This window comes from Engystomops pustulosus, unplaced genomic scaffold, assembly GCF_040894005.1.
Source record: "Engystomops pustulosus unplaced genomic scaffold, aEngPut4.maternal MAT_SCAFFOLD_119, whole genome shotgun sequence".
Lineage (NCBI taxonomy): Eukaryota > Metazoa > Chordata > Amphibia > Anura > Leptodactylidae > Engystomops > Engystomops pustulosus.
Window position 1 is genome coordinate 234,002 of NW_027285000.1, and position 18,103 is coordinate 252,104.

At 54.1% G+C, this 18,103-nt stretch overlaps 2 protein-coding genes across 5 annotated transcripts; both read left to right on the plus strand.

Moving 5' to 3' along the window:
- Positions 1–6,511, plus strand: LOC140107137 (cyclic AMP-responsive element-binding protein 3-like protein 4). 3 transcript variants are annotated; one of them, XM_072131685.1, is made up of 10 exons: positions 1–149; positions 351–562; positions 4,499–4,766; positions 5,021–5,148; positions 5,222–5,308; positions 5,391–5,497; positions 5,578–5,646; positions 5,725–5,809; positions 5,884–5,983; positions 6,065–6,511. In XM_072131685.1, the coding sequence occupies exons 2-10, from the start codon at positions 392–394 to the stop codon at positions 6,310–6,312; spliced, it is 1,263 nt and encodes a 420-aa protein (XP_071987786.1). In that variant the 5' UTR covers positions 1–149; positions 351–391; the 3' UTR covers positions 6,313–6,511. The 3 variants fall into 3 exon arrangements, with proteins under 3 accessions (XP_071987786.1, XP_071987788.1, XP_071987787.1); XM_072131687.1 differs by having other exon boundaries at positions 5,024–5,148; XM_072131686.1 differs by lacking the exon at positions 1–149 and adding an exon at positions 152–266.
- A 6,523-nt stretch (positions 6,512–13,034) lies between these two features.
- LOC140107132 (cocaine- and amphetamine-regulated transcript protein-like) lies at positions 13,035–17,577 on the plus strand. Of its 2 annotated transcripts, none has more exons than XM_072131680.1 (3): positions 13,035–13,195; positions 16,982–17,062; positions 17,307–17,577. In XM_072131680.1, exons 1-3 carry the CDS (start codon positions 13,055–13,057, stop codon positions 17,412–17,414), a joined length of 330 nt encoding a protein of 109 aa, XP_071987781.1. In that variant the 5' UTR covers positions 13,035–13,054; the 3' UTR covers positions 17,415–17,577. The 2 variants fall into 2 exon arrangements, 1 of the variants encoding a protein (XP_071987781.1); XR_011851008.1 differs by lacking the exon at positions 13,035–13,195 and adding an exon at positions 16,404–16,461.
- Positions 17,578–18,103: the final 526 nt, after the last annotated feature.

Sequence of the window (18,103 nt, forward strand, 5' to 3'; positions counted from 1 at the left end):
TGTGACAGGTGCAGGGGGCGGGGTCCACACCCAGGAACCTGCTGAACAACAGCTCGGTTCCTCTGCACGGAGGAGAGGGTGGTACCTGGCCAAGCCGTCCAGGATGTGCATATCCTGGAAGGGTGCAGACTGATCAGCGCGGGCCTGGGGTGAGCAGAAGGAGAGGGGCGCAGGGGGTGTAGTGGGGGTCTTTAGAGCATGTGACTGCAGTGTCTGTGCTCCATAATCCTGCACTGGTCACAGAGCTTGCACTCTATTACACACGGGTGGGTTGTCTAGTGCAGGTCTATAGGTGATTAGAGGGTCACCTGCCCCCCGCAGTCTGATTCATACCCTCTCTCTCTCTGCAGGGATAGCACGGCAGACCCTCCGTCCCCCCTTCCCTCCGGCCATGGACCCCTCCAGACCGGACCTCTTACTCGGTTGCATATTTGAGCCTCAGGACAATCTATTCCACTCGGAGGGATTTCCCGGGCCGGACGCAGTCACCTTCCCGTTACCTGAGCCCCATGGATTTCCGGGGGACAAGCTGTACGAGGAATGGCAGGTCAGCGGGCGGCCGGTAAGTGTTTTTGCTGATATTGTGGCCATTAGGTGGCGCTAGCAGGACATGTTTAATGCTGTGTATGGAGGCAGCGGCGTCCACGTGCTACACTTATGTGTAGCGTTACACTGGACTAGGCTGGGACTTGTAGTCCTTGCAGATACCCTGCAGATTTTCCCATGACCCCTCTTACCCCTCTTGTGGTCACATCCTGTTGCTATCATGGGCTTTTAATTAGCACTTATCGTGATCCTGTGTTTGGTCTTCAATCCCCCTGATCCCTGGGCAAATATTTGCGTTGTACGTGTATTGGCGCCGGTTCACACAGGGAAACCGTGGATGATCAGACTTCACGCTCCACCGCCTGTGTCACCTGATCATAGACTGCAGGAAAGCTGGGTCTATAGAGCTGCACGGCAGCCATTGGGGATCACTCAGCTTTCCTAAGTGCTGATAAAGGGTCAAATCTCAAGTGAGCAAATGAAAGTTTTGTGCAAACTTCATGGGTAATAGGTGGGACGTGGGAAGGTGACATGTATGAAGCATCAGCTCCCGGGCAGGAGGTGCTCTGGAGAGGCACACACAAGCTTACCAGCTTCATCCCCCAAAACCTATGACATGGAACCTATGAAGGTTGTCATCTTTGATCAGTCACGTTTTGGACTCCCATCGATCAGATGGTCGCTGTCGTGCTGGGTACTAATCCACTTATCCGGGATCGGATGATGCTGTGGAAGGTGATCATGGGTCCTTCTAACCCTGAGCATCAAGTCTTCCCATGCACGCTGACCGTACACTCCTACACGTTCCTCTACACGCTGACTGACCTCCTCTACATGCTCCTCTACACGCTGACTGACCTCCTCTACATGCTCCTCTACACGCTGACTGACCTCCTCTACATGCTCCTCTACACGCTGACTGTCCTCCCCTACATGCTCCTCTACACACTGACTGTCCACTAATACACGTTCCCCTAAACGCTGACTGTCCACCCCTACACACTGATTGTCCTTCCCTACATGCTCCTCTACACACTGACTGTCCTCCCCTACATACTCCTCTACACGCTGACTGTCCTCCCCTACATGCTCCTCTACACACTGACTGTCCTCCCCTACATACTCCTCTACACACTGACTGTCCTCCCCTACATACTCCTCTACACGCTGACTGTCCTCCCCTACATGCTCCTCTACACGCTGACTGACCTCCTCTACATGCTCCTCTACACACTGACTGTCCTCCCCTACATGCTCCTCTACACGCTGACTGTCCTCCCCTACATGCTCCTCTACACGCTGACTGTCCTCTCCTACATGCTCCTCTACACGCTGACTGACCTCCTCTACATGCTCCTCTACTCACTGACTGTCCTCCCCTACATGCTCTTCTACAAGCTGACTGTCCTCCCCTACATGCTCCTCTACACGTTCCCCTACACCCTGACTGACCTCCTCTACATGCTAGATTAGACTTTTGGCTGTCCTCACCTACAAGCCCCTCTACCCGCTGATTACCCTCCCCTATATGCTGACTATCCTTGCATATACACCAACTGTCCTCCCCTACATGCTCCTCTACACACTGACTGTCCACTTCTACACGTTCCCCTAAACGCTGACTGTCCACCCCTACACACTGACTGTCCTCCCCTACATGCTCCTCTACACGCTGACTGTCCTCCCCTACATGCTCCTCTACACGCCGACTGTCCTCCCCTACATGCTCCTCTACACACTGACTGTCCTCCCCTACATGCTCCTCTACACGCTGACTGTCCTCCCCTACATGCTCCTCTACACACTGACTGTCCTCCCCTACATGCTCCTCTACTCGCTGACTGTCCTCCCCTACATGCTCCTCTACACACTGACTGTCCTCCCCTACATGCTCCTCTACACGCTGACTGTCCTCCCCTACATACTCCTCTACACGCTGACTGTCCTCCCCTACATACTCCTCTACACGCTGACTGTCCTCCCCTACATGCTCCTCTACACGCCGACTGTCCTCTCCTACATGCTCCTCTACTCGCTGATTGTCCTCCCCTACATGCTCCTCTACACGCTGACTGTCCTCTCCTACATGCTCCTCTACACGCTGACTGTCCTCCCCTACATGCTCCTCTACTCGCTGATTGTCCTCCCCTACATGCTCCTCTACACGCTGACTGTCCTCTCCTACATGCTCCTCTACACACTGACTGTCCTCTCCTACATGCTCCTCTACACACTGACTGTCCTCTCCTACATGCTCCTCTACACGCTGACTGTCCTCCCCTACATGCTCCTCTACACGCTGACTGTCCTCTCTTATATGCTCCTCTACACACTGACTGTCCTCCCCTACATGCTCCTCTACACGCCGACTGTCCTCCCCTACATACTCCTCTACACGCTGACTGTCCTCCCCTACATGCTCCTCTACACGCTGACTGTCCTCCCCTACATGCTCCTCTACACGCTGACTGTCCTCCCCTACATGCTCCTCTACACGCTGACTGCCCCCACTACATGCTCCTCTACACGCCGACTGTCCTCCCCTACATACTCCTCTACACGCTGACTGTCCTCCCCTACATGCTCCTCTACACGCTGACTGTCCTCCCCTACATGCTCCTCTACACGCTGACTGCCCCCACTACATGCTCCTCTACACGCCGACTGTCCTCCCCTACATGCTCCTCTACATGCTGACTGTCCTCCCCTACATGCTCCTCTACACGCTGACTGCCCCCACTACATGCTCCTCTACACGCCGACTGTCCTCCCCTACATGCTCCTCTACACGCCGACTGTCCTCCCCTACATGCTCCTTTACACGCCGACTGTCCTCCCCTACATGCTCCTCTACACGCTGACTGCCCCCACTACATGCTCCTCTACACGCCGACTGTCCTCCCTTACATGCTCCTCAACACGCTGACTGTCCTCCCCTACATGCTCCTTTACACGCTGACTGTCCTCCACTACATGCTCCTCTACACGCTGACTGTCCTCCACTACATACTCCTCTACACGCTGACTGTCCTCCCCTACATGCTCCTCTACACGCTGACTGTCCTCCCCTACATGCTCCTCTACACGCTGACTGTCCTCCCCTACATGCTCCTCTACACGCTGACTGCCCCCACTACATGCTCCTCTACACGCCGACTGTCCTCCCCTACATGCTCCTCTACACGCTGACTGTCCTCCCCTACATGCTCCTCTACACGCTGACTGCCCCCACTACATGCTCCTCTACACGCCGACTGTCCTCCCCTACATGCTCCTTTACACGCCGACTGTCCTCCCCTACATGCTCCTTTACACGCCGACTGTCCTCCCCTACATGCTCCTGTACACGCCGACTGTCCTCCCCTACATGCTCCTGTACACGCCGACTGTCCTCCCCTACATGCTCCTCTACACGCTGACTGCCCCCACTACATGCTCCTCTACACGCCGACTGTCCTCCCCTACATGCTCCTCTACACGCCGACTGTCCTCCCCTACATGCTCCTCTCCTATACATGGTGACTGTCCTCCACTACATGCTCCTCTACACGGTGACTGTCCTCCCCTACATGCTCCTCTACATGCTGACTGCCCTCCCCTACATGCTCCTCTACACGCTGACTGTCCTCCCCTACATGCTCCTCTACACGCTGACTGTCCTCCCCTACACAGACACCTCGCTGTGCAGGGTGAGGCATCTCGCTGTGGGGGGGGGGGGGGGGGGGTTGAGGTGCCGTCACTCTGTGCAGTTATAGGACATCAGCCTCCAGGGAATAGTCTTTATATAGGACCATAACCCCTAATTACGGCAGGACACAGGGGAGGAGGCTGCTGTGGAGCCCGAGGGGCCCCATGAGACTCCTTTACCTGACGTATAAGTCTTTATAAGCCCTTTGGTGCTGGGGTTCCCTTCCTCTCCCCCACATTTGACCTCTGTGACCCCATATTTTAGAGCATCAGTGACAGAGAAGACCCTGACGAGTTCCTGCAGATGATGATCAACCCCAACGATGTGTACAGCACCGAGGCCACCGCCAGCGAGTCCCCGGAGAGCGACAGCGGCTTCTCTGATGACCCCCGACCCGATACCCCGACTAAATGTGATGGGGGCAATCCCCTGCCCCAGCCTGCCCCGGTCTATGAGCTGGTGTACGACATCGGAGCCATGGAGGAGCAGAAAACAGCCGGGGACATGAGCAGCGTCATCTCTATACAGCTAGGTAACTCCCATCGGGTCAGTACAATCTATCACTCTCTGTTATCAGCCACTTCATCCTGGCTGGAGGTGACTGTACAGGGGGGTACAATCTATTACTCTCTGTTATCAGCCACATATTCCTAGGGAGATGTGAATAGTCTGCAGTCTGGATACTTTTGTGCTCTGTATCCAGGTGTTGTTGCTTGTAGTCGTAGTCAGGTGTCTGGTTACAGAGCAGGATTTCCGCAGCCCCTGATGAGTATCCGTGTTCCCCAGCAGATGACTGGCACACTCCTGTCCTCATACCTGACAGCTGTATAGTCAGTGACCTGCCCGGCCTGCGGAAGCCCCTGGCGCTGTCTGGGCGAGTAGCCACTCCGGACCTGCTCTCGGTGGAGTCTCTGGTAGGTGATGTTGTGTCCTCTGTAATCACTCCTGTCTCTCGTATCTGCTGATACGATCTGTCTCTGTACTCAGTACCCGCAGCTCCACCTGACGGAAGAGGAGAAGCGGCTGCTGTCACAGGAAGGCATCGCCCTCCCAAATAACCTGCCGCTCACGAAGGTACAGACCCCATCATGTAAGGATCACCACCAGGGGGTGGTATTGTCCCCGGTACTCGCCCTCGTCTTATTATTTCCTGCAGGCAGAAGAACGGATCCTTAAGAAAGTGCGGAGGAAGATCCGGAATAAGCAGTCTGCACAGGACAGCAGGAAGCGGAAGAAGGAGTATATAGATGGCCTGGAGAGCAGGTGATAGCCCTGTAAGGTGGTAGTGCCCCCTGCTGGTTGTGATGGGTGCCGTACAACAAGCTCTGTCTCTATAATTACAGAGTTGCTGCATGTTCTGCCCAGAATCAGGAGCTGCATAAGAAAGTGGTAGAGTTGGAGAAGCACAACATGTGAGTATGTCTTGTAGTCGTAGTCAGACATCCAGGATACACATTCATGGCTCATCTGAGCGTTTCGTTCCTTCTCAGATCTCTAATCACACAACTCCGCAAACTGCAGACCCTCATCAAGCAGACGGCAAACAAAGCCGCCCAGACGGGGACCTGCGCCCTGGTAAGTAACGCAGGACCCCTCCCCCGCACCCTCCGCTGTGTTCTACAAGTCATAGAGCGGTCACTCTCTTACAGATTCTCTTCTTCTCCTTGGCGTTACTGATCTACCCCAATTACCACCCGCTCCGCCCTGGAGACGTCTCCAATGATGGGGCCACCTACATGCCGACCGGAGGTAGGTCATCGGGGGAGGGCGGATATCAGCTCCTCAGCCGTGGTGGAAGGGTAGAGAGGTCTCCGATATTTTCTCCTGTAGTTATCTCTAGGAATATTCTGAATAAAGACGGATTCCCGGAGAGCACAGAATCTCCGGCACCCGACAGCCCAGCCCCCGCACCGCAAGACAAGACGCAAGACGTGGTCACGACTCAGGATCTCCCCAGTCAAGAAGAGGCAAGTCTGAAGACCTCGGAGGAGAAGATCTCCACAGAGACCCCGACGCCGATCCAAGAGGGCGCTGCGCCCAGGGACATGTCCAAAACAGGGAGGACTGATGAGATGTGACCCTCCATGCTGCTAGGGATACTCATCTGTGATTGGAGACCGGGATCACCCAAAAAAACTGGACTACCGCCATATATCACTATTATAATATCAGTGATGTCATCAGTGGAGGCGGGGCTGTGACTACCGCCATATATCACTATTATAATATCAGTGATGTCATCAGTGGAGGCGGGGCTGTGACTACCGCCATATATCACTATTATAATATCAGTGATGTCATCAGTGGAGGCGGGGCTGTGACTACCGCCATATATCACTATTATATTATCAGTGATGTCATCAGTGGAGGCGGGGCTGTGACTACCGCTGATCTCCCGCCGGACTGGATCTTCCTGATATTCAGAGAGATGAATAATATTTATGATTGTATTGTGGAGGGGGGGTTCTAATAATAATCTCCTGGGAATACACAAGATTTCTTAAAGGTTCTAATAAAATTATTTAGTTTCTAAATTCCTTGATTTTTGGGAAAACTCAGCATTTGTGAGGTCTGACACAGAGAAGGTCTGATTCTACATTGTAGTTCATCCCAAACAGAAATGGATATAGCAGAGGCCGGGGGCTCGGCGTGGCAGAGGCCGGGGGCTCGGCGTGGCAGAGGCCGGGGGCTCGGGGTGGCAGAGGGCTCGGCGTGGCAGAGGCCGGGGGCTCGGCGTGGCAGGGGAGCAGCAGGACTGTGGGGGAAAGAGGAAAGGTCAGTAACAAAGGTGTTTTGTTTATACCAAGAACAGCGGACAACAGGGGGGCACAATATTTGGGGAGGAGTCCACAGTATGATAGAACAGGGGCTACACAGTACGATGGGACAACAAGGGGGCCACAATATGATGGTAGGGGGCCACAATATGAGAGAGGACAGAGGGCCACAATATCAGAGGAGGGGCTGCAATATGAAAGAAGGAGAAAGGGCCACAATATGAGGAGGGAGGGAGGACAGGAAGCAACAATATGGGAGAGATGAGGGGGGGCACAATATGAGGGAGAGATGAGGGGGGGCACAATATGAGGGAGAGATGAGGGGGGACTGTTAAATAATTATACAGTTTATCACAAATTCATTAGTATTAGACCATGAAGAGTTAAGTAATAGCCAAACATGCGCTGCTGACTATACAATCTATATCAGCATTAGGGATGAGCTCCTAAATATATAGGAATACCATATAGGGACACAGAACGTCCAACACTACAAGACACACCTCTACTATAACTATATGACAGACAGACAGTGTCATGGCGGCTGGTACCGAGAGGCTGATACCGAGAGGCTAGTACATGGCGGCTGCTACCGGGAGGCTGGTACATGGTGGCTGATACATGGCGGCTGGTATGGAGAGGCTGATACATGGCGGCTGGTATGGAGAGGCTGGAACGGAGAGGCTGGTACGTGGCGGCTGGTACGGAGAGGCTGGTACATAGCGGCTGGTGCATGGCGGCTGGTACGGAGAGGCTGGTACATGGCAGCTGGTACCGAGAGGCTGGTACATGGCGGCTGCTACCGAGAGGCTGGTACATGGCGGCTGGTACATGGCGGCTGGTACATGGCGGCTGGTACATGGCGGCTGCTACCGAGAGGCTAGTACATGGCGGCTGCTACCGAGAGGCTAGTACATGGCGGCTGCTACCGAGAGGCTGGTACATGGCGGCTGCTACCGAGAGGCTGGTACATGGCGGCTGCTACCGAGAGGCTGGTACATGGCGGCTGCTACCGAGAGGCTGGTACATGACGGCTGGTACCGAGAGGCTGGTACATGGCGGCTGCTACCGAGAGGCTGGTACATGGCGGCTGCTACCGAGAGGCTGGTACATGGCGGCTGCTACCGAGAGGCTGGTACATGACGGCTGCTACCGAGAGGCTGGTACATGGCGGCTGCTACCGAGAGGCTGGTACATGGCGGCTGCTACCGAGAGGCTGGTACATGGCGGCTGCTACCGAGAGGCTGGTACCGAGAGGCTGGTACCGAGAGGCTGGTACATGGCGGCTGCTACTGAGAGGCTGGTACATGGCGGCTGGTACCGAGAGGCTGGTACCGAGAGGCTGGTACATGGCGGCTGGTACCGAGAGGCTGGTACACGGCGGCTCGTACCGAGAGGCTGGTACGGAGAGACTGGTACCTGGCGGCTGGTACATGGCGGCTGGTACCGAGAGGCTGGTACATGGCGGCTGGTACCGAGAGGCTGGTACATGGCGGCTGGTACCGAGAGGCTGGTACATGGCGGCTGGTACCGAGAGGCTGGTACATGGCGGCTGCTACCGAGAGGCTGGTACATGGCGGCTGCTACCGAGAGGCTGGTACATGGCGGCTGCTACCGAGAGGCTGGTACATGGCGGCTGCTATAGAGAGGCTGGTACATGGCGGCTGGTACCGAGAGGCTGGTACATGGCGGCTGGTACCGAGAGGCTGGTACATGGCGGCTGCTACCGAGAGGCTGGTACATGGCGGCTGCTACCGAGAGGCTGGTACATGGCGGCTGCTACCGAGAGGCTGGTACATGGCGGCTGCTACCGAGAGGCTGGTACATGGCGGCTGCTACCGAGAGGCTGGTACATGGCGGCTGCTACCGAGAGGCTACGACAGCTGGATGTGTCTCACTGCTAGAACTCTTGTGCTCTCACATGTCGGACGTCTCTCACAGACCAAAAAATGTGGATTAACGTCTGACTGGGTCCTCAACCAAATTAGACAATCATCTCAAAAAAGGCCTAAAGGTGGCCTCACTAAGACCCATTGGTCAGAACAAAGAAAACTATATATAAAACCAGATAACTTTTTGTATACTTTAAAAGAAATTGTGAAAATACCTCTGCACACAAGGATTTAAAAATCTACAGAGAGTGGAGCCAACAACATGACATCCTTATATTCGGGTTATACAGGTGTATCCTGAGTGTTGTGTATCCTGCTGGTTAGTTACTGGTTTATAGTTAGTTAGTTGGGAGGTGATTTGTTATTACTCTCATATGTTGTGTCTCTTCACTGTGACTTCAATGAGGAACACTGAATGATTTGGACACTAGGTGTCGCTGGTGAGTGTTTTCTCCTAGTTATAAAGATTGTTACAAAGTAACTGTTTTCATTCCTTCAATAAACCAGATGTTCCTATAATGTGTCCATTCATAATATGCCTACAGCAGACTGAATTAGGAGGTAAATTCGCTCCCAACTATTCTTCAGTCCCTCTCCATTATACATTCAGGTGTCTAGGCACACGCCAGCAACCCATACATACACAATCACTCGTTTTTTCCTGCCTATAATACTAAGCGAGCTGTTATTTAATTCAGTTGGCTCTCTGACTGCTAAATAAAACTAAGACACTACAGCCCCCCCCGACATGTTACACCAGGGGTGCCGGGGCTCAGTGTGGACAGACGTAGGGTGGGCATGAATGCAGAATGAAAACAGTTACTTTGTAACAATCTTTATAACAGGGAGAAAGCACTCACCAGCGACACCTAGTGTCCAAATCATTCAGTGTTCCTCATTTAGGTCACGGTGAAGACACAACATATGAGAGTAATAACAAATCACCTCCCAACTAACTAACTATAAACCAGTAACTAACCAGCAGGATACACAACACTCAGGATACACCTGTATAACCCGAATATAAGGATGTCATGTTGTTGGCTCCACTCTCTGCAGATTTTTAAATCCTTGTGTGCAGAGGTATTTTCACAATTTCTTTTAAAGTATACAAAAATAAAGTTATCTGGTTTTATATATAGTTTTCTTCGTTTTGACCAAAACTTTTTTGTGCTGGACGTCTCTCACAGACACATGGAGGAGACTTAACGACATATGAAGAGCTACGGGAAAAGATGGAAACCTCCCGGCCATTACAGAACACACACTCACTGATACACTGACTGACATGGACACGTGACTGATAACTTGTGCACGTATCTGGTATCCTGTATTCTGTAACCTGGATGATGCCAATAAAGGAGACTTTATATAAGAATCAGTGTGACACCATATAGCAGTGGTGGCGAACCTATGGCACTGGTGCCAGAGGTGGCACTCGGAACCCTCTCTGTGGGCACCCAGGCCATCACCCCAGCATGAAGTTCACCAGACAGAACTCAAAGAATCTGCCTGGAGAATGTTCCTACAATGATGGATGAATTTGCCCTCCTCCTTTCAACTGTATTGGTGTCCTTGGGAGGCTGAAGGATTTAAAGTTGTCATTGAACAAGGAAAAATACATTACTGCTTAAAGTGCTGCGCTGGCACTTTGCAATGAATATGTGGCTTTTGGTTGAAGTTTGGGCACTCAGGCTCTAAAAGCTTCGCCATCACTGCCATAAAGTATAGTTATCTGTATCCCATTACATGTAACAATACATACAACATTTAACAATATTTAACAACATGAGGGGGAGATGAGAGGGGACACAACAAGAGGGAGAGATGAGGGGGGACACAACATGAGGGAGAGATGAGGGGGGACACAATATGAGGGAGAGATGAGGGGGGACACAACATGAGGGGGAGATGAGGGGGGGACACAACATGAGGGAGAGATGAGGGGGGACACAACATGAGGGGGGACACAACATGAGGGAGAGATGAGGGGGGACACAACATGAGGGAGAGATGAGAGGGGACACAACATGAGGGGGAGATGAGAGAGGACACAACATGAGGGAGAGATGAGAAGGGACACAACATGAGGGAGAGATGAGAGGGGACACAACATGAGGGAGAGATGAGGGGGGTCACAACATGAGGGAGAGATGAGAGGGGACACAACATGAGGGAGAGATGAGAGGGGACACAACATGAGGGAGAGATGAGAGGGGACACAACATGAGGGAGAGATGAGAGGGGACACAACATGAGGGAGAGATGAGAGGGGACACAACATGAGGGAGAGATGAGGGGGGACACAACATGAGGGAGAGATGAGAGGGGACACAACATGAGGGAGAGATGAGAGGGGACACAACATGAGGGAGAGATGAGGGGGGTCACAACATGAGGGAGAGATGAGAGGGGACACAACATGAGAAAGAGATGAGAGGGGACACAACATGAGGGGGAGATGAGTTGGGACACAACATGAGAAGGAGATGAGAGGCCACAATATGAGGGGGAGAGGAGACGGGACATAACATGAGGGAGAGCACAGAGCACAGCAGTGTGAGGACTGATTACACATCTCTATAGGGACAATACATAACACGGTCTGCAGAGAGCACAGAGCACAGCAGTGTGAGGTCTGATTACACATCTCTCCAGGGACAATACACAACACTGGCTGCAGAGAGCACAGAGCACAGCAGTGTGAGGTCTGATTACACATCTCTCCAGGAAAAATACATAACACTGGCTGCAGAGAGCACAGAGCACAGCAGTATGAGGTGTGATTACACATCTCTCCAGGGACAATACATAACACTGGCTGCAGAGAGCACAGAGCACAGCAGTGTGAGGGCTGATTACACATCTCTCCAGGGACAGTACATAACACTGGCTGCAGAGGACACAGAGCACAGCAGTGTGAGGTATGATTACACATCTCTCCAGGGACAATACATAACACTGGCTGCAGAGAGCACAGAGCACAGCAGTGTGAGGTATGATTACACATCTCTCCAGGAACAATACATAACACTGGCTGCAGAGAGCACAGCAGTGTGAGGTCTGATTACACATCTCTCCAGGAACAATGCATAACACTGTCTGCAGAGAGCACAGAGCACAGCAGTGTGAGGGCTGATTACACATCTCTCCAGGGACAGTACATAACACTGGCTGCAGAGGACACAGAGCACAGCAGTGTGAGGTCTGATTACACATCTCTCCAGGGACAATACACAACACTGGCTGCAGAGAGCACAGAGCACAGCAGTGTGAGGTCTGATTACACATCTCTCCAGGGACAATACATAACACTGGCTGCAGAGAGCACAGAGCACAGCAGTGTGAGGTATGATTACACATCTCTCCAGGACAATACATAACACTGGCTGCAGAGAGCACAGAGCACAGCAGTGTGAGGTGTGATTACACATCTCTCCAGGAACAGTACATAACACTGGCTGCAGAGAGCACAGAGCACAGCAGTGTGAGGTCTGATTACACATCTCTCCAGGGACAATACATAACACTGGCTGCAGAGAGCACAGAGCACAGCAGTGTGAGGTCTGATTACACATCTCTCCAGGGATAATACATAACACTGGCTGCAGAGAGCACAGAGCACAGCAGTGTGAGGTCTGATTACACATCTCTCCAGGAACAATACACAACACTGGCTGCAGAGAGCACAGAGCACAGCAGTGTGAGGTATTACACATCTCTCCAGGGACAATACATAACACTGGCTGCAGAGAGCACAGAGCGCAGCAGTGTGAGGTCTGATTACACATCTCTCCTGGGACAATACCTAACAGTGGTTGCACAGAGCACAGAGCACAGCAGTGTGAGGACACTCTCCCAGTGTACTATAATCCATATTTTGCAGCTGATGCTCTCCTTCATACACCTCCACCTTTCTTGAGCTTCCGTCCTCACACAGCTGAGGGTTTGGTACAATATTAACAAGTCTAGATAATAAACTAAATAGTCAGAGCTCCAGACTGATACAATGTAACAAACCCTCAAATGTGAAGTGTTATCAGTGATCAGCAGTGACGCAGAGCTCATATCAGTGTATGGGGGAGGACATATAAATGTGCGGGACCCCGGAGCCGTCACAGCAGAGACGTGTCACCTGCAGATCAGCGACCATGGAGAGAGGGACCCTGCGATGCTCTGCACTGCTGCTGGCGCTGTACCTGACCCCACTCATCCTACCGGGGAAGAGCGACCACCCCGACCCCAGACTGGAGGAGTACCAGGAGGAGCCCCCCCTGCAGAGCAACAGCCTGGTGAGTAATACACACCTCTGCAGAGCATCACTCCTCTACCCCAGACTGGAGGAGCCCCCCCTGCAGAGCATCGCTCCTCTACTCCAGACTGGAGGAGTACCAGGAGGAGCCCCCCCCTGCAGAGCAACAGCCTGGTGAGTAATATACACCTCTGCAGAGCATCACTCCCCGACCCCAAACTGGAGGAGTACCAGGAGGAGCCCCCCCTGGTGAGTAATACACACCTCTGCAGAGCATCACTCCTCTACCCCAGACTGGAGGAGCCCCCCCTGCAGAGCATCGCTCCTCTACCCCAGACTGGAGGAGTACCAGGAGGAGCCCCCCCCCCCCTGCAGAGCAACAGCCTGGTGAGTAATATACACCTCTGCAGAGCATCACTCCCCGACCCCACACTGGAGGAGTACCAGGAGGAGCCCCCCCTGCAGAGCAACAGCCTGGTGAGTAATACACACCTCTGCAGAGCATCACTCCTCTACCCCAGACTGGAGGAGTACCAGGAGGAGCCCCCCCTGCAGAGCAACAGCCTGGTGAGTAATACACACCTCTGCAGAGCATCACTCCTCTACCCCAGACTGGAGGAGCCCCCCCTGCAGAGCATCGCTCCTCTACTCCAGACTGGAGGAGTACCAGGAGGAGCCCCCCCTGCAGAGCAACAGCCTGGTGAGTAATACACACCTCTGCAGAGCATCGCTCCTCTACCCCAGACTGGATGAGTACCAGGAAGAGCCCCCCCCCCCCCCTGCAGAGCAAAAGCCTGGTGAGTAATACACACCTCTGCAGAGCATCACTCCTCTACCCCAGACTGGAGGAGTACCAGGAGGAGCCCCCCCTGCAGAGCAACAGCCTGGTGAGTAATACACACCTCTGCAGAGCATCGCTCCTGTACCCCAGACTGGAGGAGCACCCCCCTGCAGAGCATCGCTCCTCTACTCCAGACTGGAGGAGTACCAGGAGGAGCCCCCCCCTGCAGAGCAACAGCCTGGTGAGTAATATACACCTCTGCAGAGCATCACTCCCCGACCCCAAACTGGAGGAGTACCAGGAGGAGCCCCCCCTGGTGAGTAATACACACCTCTGCAGAGCATCACTCCTCTACCCCTGACTGGAGGAGCCCCCCCTGCAGAGCATCGCTCCTCTACCCCAGACTGGAGGAGTACCAGGAGGAGCCCCCCCCCCCCTGCAGAGCAACAGCCTGGTGAGTAATATACACCTCTGCAGAGCATCACTCCCCGACCCCACACTGGAGGAGTACCAGGAGGAGCCCCCCCCTGCAGAGCAACAGCCTGGTGAGTAATACACACCTCTGCAGAGCATCGCTCCTCTACCCCAGACTGGATGAGTACCAGGAGGAGCCCCCCCCCCATGCAGAGCAACAGCCTGGTGAGTAATACACACCTCTGCAGAGCATTACTCCTCTACCCCAGACTGGAGGAGTACCAGGAGGAGCCCCCCCCTGCAGAGCAACAGCCTGGTGAGTAATACACACCTCTGCAGAGCATCGCTCCTGTACCCCAGACTGGAGGAGCACCCCCCTGCAGAGCATCGCTCCTCTACTCCAGACTGGAGGAGTACCAGGAGGAGCCCCCCTGCAGAGCAACAGCCTGGTGAGTAATACACAACTCTGCAGAGCATCGCTCCCCGACCCCAGACTGGAGGAGTACCAGGAGGAGCCCCCCCTGCAAAGCAACAGCCTGGTGTGTAATACACACCTCTGCAGAGCATCACTCCTCTACCCCAAACTGGAGGAGTACCAGGAGGAGCCCCCCTGCAGAGCAACAGCCAGGTGAGTAATATACACCTCTGCAGAGCATCACTCCTCTACCCCAGACTGGAGGAGCACCCCCTGCAGAGCAACAGCCTGGTGAGTAATACACACCTGTGCAGAGCATCGCTCCCCGACCCCAGACTGGAGGAGCCCCAGGAGGAGCCCCCCTGCAGAGCAACAGCCTGGTGAGTAATACACACCTCTGCAGAGCATCGCTCCCCGACCCCAGACTGGAGGAGTACCAGGAGGACTTCCCCCTGCACAGCAACAGCCTGGTGAGTAATACACACCTCTGCAGAGCATCACTCCTCTACCCCAGACTGGAGGAGCCCCCCCTGCAGAGCATCGCTCCTCTACTCCAGACTGGAGGAGTACCAGGAGGAGCCCCCCCCTGCAGAGCAACAGCCTGGTGAGTAATATACACCTCTGCAGAGCATCGCTCCCCAACCCCAGACTGGAGGAGCCCCCCCTGCAGAGCATCGCTCCTCTACTCCAGACTGGAGGAGTACCAGGAGGAGCCCCCCCCTGGAGAGCAACAGCCTGGTGAGTAATATACACCTCTGCAGAGCATCACTCCCCGACCCCAGACTGGAGGAGTACCAGGAGGAGCCCCCCCTGCAGAGCAACAGCCTGGTGAGTAATACACACCTCTGCAGAGCATCACTCCTCTACCCCAGACTGGAGGAGTACCAGGAGGAGCCCCCCCTGCAGAGCAACAGCCTGGTGAGTAATACACACCTCTGCAGAGCATCACTCCTCTACCCCAGACTGGATGAGTACCAGGAGGAGCCCCCCCCCCCTGCAGAGCAACAGCCTGGTGAGTAATACACACCTCTGCAGAGCATCACTCCCTGACCCCACACTGGAGGAGTACCAGGAGAAGCCCCCCCTGCAGAGCAACAGCCTGGTGAGTAATACACACCTCTGCAGAGCATCGCTCCTCTACCCCAGACTGGAGGAGCACCCCCCTGCAGAGCAACAGCCTGGTGAGTAATACACACCTCTGCAGAGCATCACTCCTCTACCCCAGTCTGGAGGAGTACCAGGAGGAGCCCCCGCTGCAGAGCAATAGCCTGGTGAGTAATATACACCTCTGCAGAGCATTGCTCCTCTACCCCAGACTGGAGGAGCCCCCCCTGCAGAGCAACAGCCAGGTGAGTAATATACACCTCTGCAGAGCATCACTCCTCTACCGCAGACTGGAGGAGCCCCCCCCTGCAGAGCAACAGCCTGGTGAGTAATACACACCTCTGCAGAGCATCGCTCCCCGACCCCGGACTGGAGGAGTACCAGGAGGAGCTCCCCTGCAGAGCAACAGCCTGGTGAGTAATACACACCTCTGCAGAGCATCGCTCCCCGACCCCAGACTGGAGGAGCCCCAGGAGGAGCCCCCATGCAGAGCAAAAGCCTGGTGAGTAATACACACCTCTGCAGAGCATCGCTCCCCGACCCCAAACTGGATGAGTACCAGGAGGAGCCCCCCCTGCAGAGCAACAGCCTGGTGAGTAATACACACCTCTGCAGAGCATCGCTCCCCGACACCAGACTGGAGGAGTACTAGGAGGACTTCCCCCTGCAGAGCAAAAGCCTGGTGAGTAATACACACCTCTGCAGAACATCACTCCTCTACCCCAGACTGGAGGAGCCCCCCTGCAGAGCAACAGCCTGGTGAGTAATACACACCTCTGCAGAGCATCACTCCTCTAGCCCAGACTGGAGGAGCCCCAGGAGGAGCCCCCCTGTAGAGCAACAGCCTGGTGAGTAATATACACCTCTGCAGAGCATCACTCCTCTACCCCAGACTGGAGGAGCCCCCCTGCAGAGCAACAGCCTGGTGAGTAATACACACCTCTGCAGAGCATCGCTCCTCTACCCCAGACTGGAGGAGTACCAGGAGGAGTCCCCCCTGCAGAGCAACAGCCTGGTGAGTAATACATACCTCTGCAGAGCATCACTCCTCTACCCCATAATAGACTGCAGATGATTGCACTGCTGGCCATTAACCCCTTGTGTCCCTGCAGGCTGTGGCTCTGGGGGAGATGCTGGAGTATAACCAGGGCAGAGGAGCCGGTGTGGAGCGGCGGGCGGCCCAGGTGCCTCGGGTGAGGGATATTAAAGGGACATAGTGTCTCCTCTCTTAAAGGGGTGGGTGCACAGAGTGTCTCCTCTCTTACAGGGGTGGGTGCAGAGAGTGTCTCCTCTCTTAAAGGGGTGGGTGCATGTAGTGCCTACTCTCTTAAAGGGGAGGGTGCACATAGTGTCTCCTGTCTTAAAGGGATTGGAATGTGTATTGTGTGATCTCGGGTTGGGCTTGGCCACGGAGCTGACTCTCTATTCTGTGTGCAGTGTGACGTGGGTGAGCGCTGCGCCATGAAGCACGGACCCCGCATCGGGAAGCTGTGTGACTGCCTCCGCGGAGCCTCATGTAACACCTTCATGCTGCGCTGTTACTAAACATCGGGCCCCATCCTCAGGGGCCCCAAATGTACCCCACATCTTTGTGTTTGTGCTACTGTCCCCAAATGGCTGATAACAGAGAGCAGCAGCTCCCCCTGTCCCGATCTCTACGTGTCCTCAATGTGTTTTATAAGACGCTTTGTATGATAATAAAGGATTATTACTCATCCCGTATTGTGCTGTACGTTGTTCTCCTTAAACCCTCTGTGCTGCTGTGAGGGAAGCGTCTGCTGCTACGTCCAGTGTCCCTATGACAGGAAGTGTTATCATAAGGGCACAGGAGGAGAGAGCTGATTTTGTGAGGCAGTGGCAGTGTGAGGGTTAATAGAGTGTGAGCAGCGGACACCAGGGGGCGCAGTGCGGGGGCATTACATAAGATATCAGCGAGATGCCCGACCTCAGGACTCACAGATAATCACCGCAGATTATTATGTCACATCTTATGTAAGGAGATTACTCCCATCATCCTCCGGAACACACAACAAGGGAGTATATCTAACGTGATCCAGTGTGATACTGACTGCTGAGCTCTGTATCTAATCCCATCCTGTGTGATACTGACTGCTGAGCGGTGTATCTAATCTTCTCCTGAGTGATACTGGCTATCTAGACCATAAGATCCCAAAAAGAGCAAATAATAATATATTCTATAATACTGCCCCCTATGTACAGGAATATAACCACTA